Consider the following 3,947-nt stretch of genomic DNA (forward strand, 5'->3'; position numbering starts at 1 on the left):
ACCCCCATCAACACCCCCATTTTAAGACTTCTAGATAAGCCACTGGGTGAACATAAAGAAAGAAACTGGGATATACATATCCCAGAATATATGAAAGTCGTGGACCAACTGCGGTATTGCCAAAATGTATATTAGTAAACAAGATGTATACACCTAATGCCAGTAAGTACCGGTAGGTTGCTAACAGATACGGTACATAAGGTAAAGTACTATTTATGTATAATTATATATTGATAAATTGCTTGATTGACTGCAGTGACTGATTTCGCGTATATACTTTCTGATGAAGTTATACCTTCCATAAAAACCCATTTGAAATGTAACGAGAAATAGTGCAATATCTTGTAACAGGCATACTTACAACAGCACGCCCATTTATACGAATTGTTATGATTTCATCAGCGCTGTTTAAATTGTACTCTACACTGGTTTTGTTGAAAATGTGTCCATCTGGACTATGTAGGACGACTTGTATAGGATTATCAAGCCAGGCAAAAAAAAATATTGTATCGACTCCAACAGCTGTGTCAATAAAACAATCACTTGTAGCGGTGTCAGAAGTGTCATCGATGGTCAGTGCTTCACTATAGATCTAAAAAAGAAACAAATATTATCATATGAGAAACTAAATATTATTAAATAAAAAATAACTGCCATTACTGTTAAGCCACTGTAAGACCACTGTTGTTTAGATAACAAATATTATCCTATGAGAAACTGAATATTATTAAATAAAAAATATCTGCCATTACTGGTAAGCCAATGTAAGACCACTTTTTGGACATAAAATTTAGTGTAGAATGGAGGCTTTTTGGTCTAAAAATTAGAAAACTCTATAGAGATACTACTCCGTTACTATCCGCGACACAAAATGAGTTTAACTGACGCCATTTTCTCCACTGACAAACCATTAATTTCTAACGTAATTTGTAGTTATTGAACACACATTTAATAATCAATTAACATTTACAAAGAAAATTAAGACACAACTTCTTACAAATATAATGCGAGATTTTTGTGTTTTAGTACATTTTGATGGTAAATTATTAGGTTTTAAAATGCCTATACCAGAAAGCCAATTCTAAACCATAATTATGAAGTCATTCAGGCGTAATGAACAGTAACCAAAGTCCAGAGGGCGCCACCTGATGTTGTGACGAAACGACTGTGGTACTCTATATAGAGACCGCGGTTAAGGGTAAGGGTAATTGAATCTAAATTCAGTAGCGAAAGTCAGCATAATTATTTAATTTATTAACCTATAAACAAATACCAAAAATGTGTTTGGTATGTTAAGTATGTTAAAAATGTACGTTTCTTTTTTTTTTAAATACAAATTGGTGCCAATTAACAGTATATTTAATTTTGGAAACATGATATAGAAGGGTCAAGAATTACAGCGTGTTAAGAGAAAGGTAGTCAGTTGGTACTCTGAAAAACTGGTCTGAAATTATTATGTGGTTTGGAATTTCAGGAGTCTAGAAAGGTCAGATTGAATTGTATTTAAATAGTCAGAAAAGAAACGGTTTTTATACGCTATAGTTATCAAATAATTATTTGAAGTGGCATTGCAGTACCTGTTGCTACTTGAGGATCAAATTCAACATTAATTACTAAGTGAAAGCTCGATTATCTGGTGGTATAGTTATCCCGAGGTCGTGTGGGTTCGGTTTCCTCCCGAATCACTAGTGATTTTTTCTGCAAGTATTTGGAACGTACTGAGCATTAAGTATCACGTCAGTTTCATGTTTAGTTCAGTTTAAGTACATTTATTTCCATTTCATAAACATTGCGGTATCACATAGAGAGCGCCATGCTTTTAACAGGGATGTTATAAACAAAACAACATTCAACAATAATGTAAATAACAAACAGAAAATATAAACAATATAAACGAGAGGTACATACCATTTTAAAAATATAACTGCCAATGAAAAGCATTAGTAAATAGCAAAATTTACATTTGAATACATTTGATTTATGGTTACTTATAATAAATTCAATTTAAGATTAGTTTTGAAGCAAATAATATCTATAACAGTCTTTGTCATTGTGGGTGGGGGTGCAAGTTATTCAAGAATTTAGAACTGAATATCGAATACTTTGCTGAAATAGAGTAGTCCTATGTTTGGGGAGGTGAATAGCTGAAGAAGATCTAGTTAAATATTACTTTGTTAAATTTAAACATATTATAAAAGTGATATATTTTTTACGCAAACAAACATTGAAAAAAAAATTATTCTTATCTTGGCAAATGGTTTGCATAATATAAACTGCATAAATAGATTATAATTAGATAGAATATAGTACCAGATTATGATTATGGAAATTAGATGGATGCAATTATCTGTATCCATCAACATTACAAATACATATACCTATAATCGTAATGAAAATTTTACCGTGATGGCTAACGCTTCATTGGTTTGGTCAGGTCGATCTGTGATTGTTGCTGTTAGTGAATCAATTAGGACAGTTATACTATCCGATCCTGAATAGAAACTTGTACGCCCCCCAGATATTGAGGACAACTCTGACAGGATATTGTCTGCATCTTCGGTTATTGCTATGGTATCAATAATTACGCCAGAAGATACGACTTCGTCAAACACGCTAGGAACTGAAGTGTCCTTCCCATCACTTACTACAAGTAGATATCCACCATTTGATGATTGTCCATTTGAAGATAAAATCTATATGCAAAAACATTAAACACACACACACACATTATGTTTTTGTTTAATTTAATACTTATATAATACAGTACTTTAACAATAACCAGTATCTTACTAGACAGGTAGGGCTACGTTGAAGAAATCGTACATACAGTACTAACCTCTATAAGACTTCTTCCCATTTTGCCTAAAAGGTTTTACCCCTAATATTTAAAATAATAAGAAAATTTTTTATAAGATTATACCCTTGGTTGGGTTTGACCCTCAGATTCCTCAAAAAGCCCCTAAAATTAGTTTATCTTACCCCATCTAATATTTACCGGTATACATGGACCAATTTGGATATTGAGTTAAACGTTGGGAATGTAGGTGTCTGCTAACACGTTTTCTACTTCAAATCTAATTATTTTTCTGCAACATATATTTTTAGAAGTAGGTATATGAGGACAACTGATATTAAATACATGGTTGAAAGCAAAGATAAAATGGTATTCTTATCGATACCATTTCCTTAATCTTTGCTTTACCATGTATTTCTTGTCAGTTGTCTTCACACTAAGGAAGAACACGGGTGGGTGTGTTTGAAATACTTGTGATTTAATAAAGGCGTGTGAAAAACCCAGGAACAACAAATGGAATAATGTAATGAATAATATAAATTAAAAACCCACCAGAAGAGTGATCTGACAAAGAAACAAAGAAAGAAGAACAAGTCAGCCTTCACTGGGACTCAACCCACGACCTTTCGCATACATGACCAACGTCCGTCTTTGTTTTTGTTTTTGTTTTTACATCCTGCAATGGACCTAATGGTCCGTAAGCGCAGGGTAACAGAGGCTGTATAGACCAGTACACCGGGCTAACCCCCTACTCGTCTCGAAAGATGTACTGGGTTCTTTAAAGTGCACATGAGTCAATTGTGTACACTGGGCCTACAGTTTATAGTCCTTATCCGAGAAGACTTGTTCCACCACCAGATCCACAGGCGAGCATGCCGTTAGAACCATCGCCGACATTATGACTGTAGGTTGTGGTGCCCTTGCCTTAACCGCTAGGCCATTCGACTCGCTAAATCTAACAAGCCATTCGACCTGTTAAATTTCTCTTGTGTTATGTTTCAATTTACAATATATATATAATAATATATATATATATATATATATATATATATATTCGAATAAAGGACATAATAATACATCATCGTGTTTATTTGCGCTATATAAATCCATCTATTATTATTATTATTATTATTATTATTATTATTATTATTAT

General features: G+C 33.0%; 1 protein-coding gene across 1 annotated transcript in view; it reads right to left on the reverse strand.

The window, feature by feature from the left end:
* The window catches only part of LOC117121718 (calcium-activated chloride channel regulator 1-like), a 23,778-nt gene that overhangs the window by 3,130 nt on the left and 16,701 nt on the right, over positions 1–3,947 (reverse strand). Inside the window, exons 6-7 of the mRNA XM_033267003.1 lie at positions 2,403–2,693; positions 358–592 (exon numbers count right to left, since the gene is read on the reverse strand). Coding sequence (XP_033122894.1) covers positions 358–592; positions 2,403–2,693 — 526 coding nt within the window. The remainder of the gene's footprint in view (positions 1–357; positions 593–2,402; positions 2,694–3,947) is intronic.

The sequence above is a fragment of the Anneissia japonica genome, unplaced genomic scaffold (assembly GCF_011630105.1).
Source record: "Anneissia japonica isolate Jap-2015-1 unplaced genomic scaffold, ASM1163010v1 scaffold287709_len1912824_cov184, whole genome shotgun sequence".
Lineage (NCBI taxonomy): Eukaryota > Metazoa > Echinodermata > Crinoidea > Comatulida > Comatulidae > Anneissia > Anneissia japonica.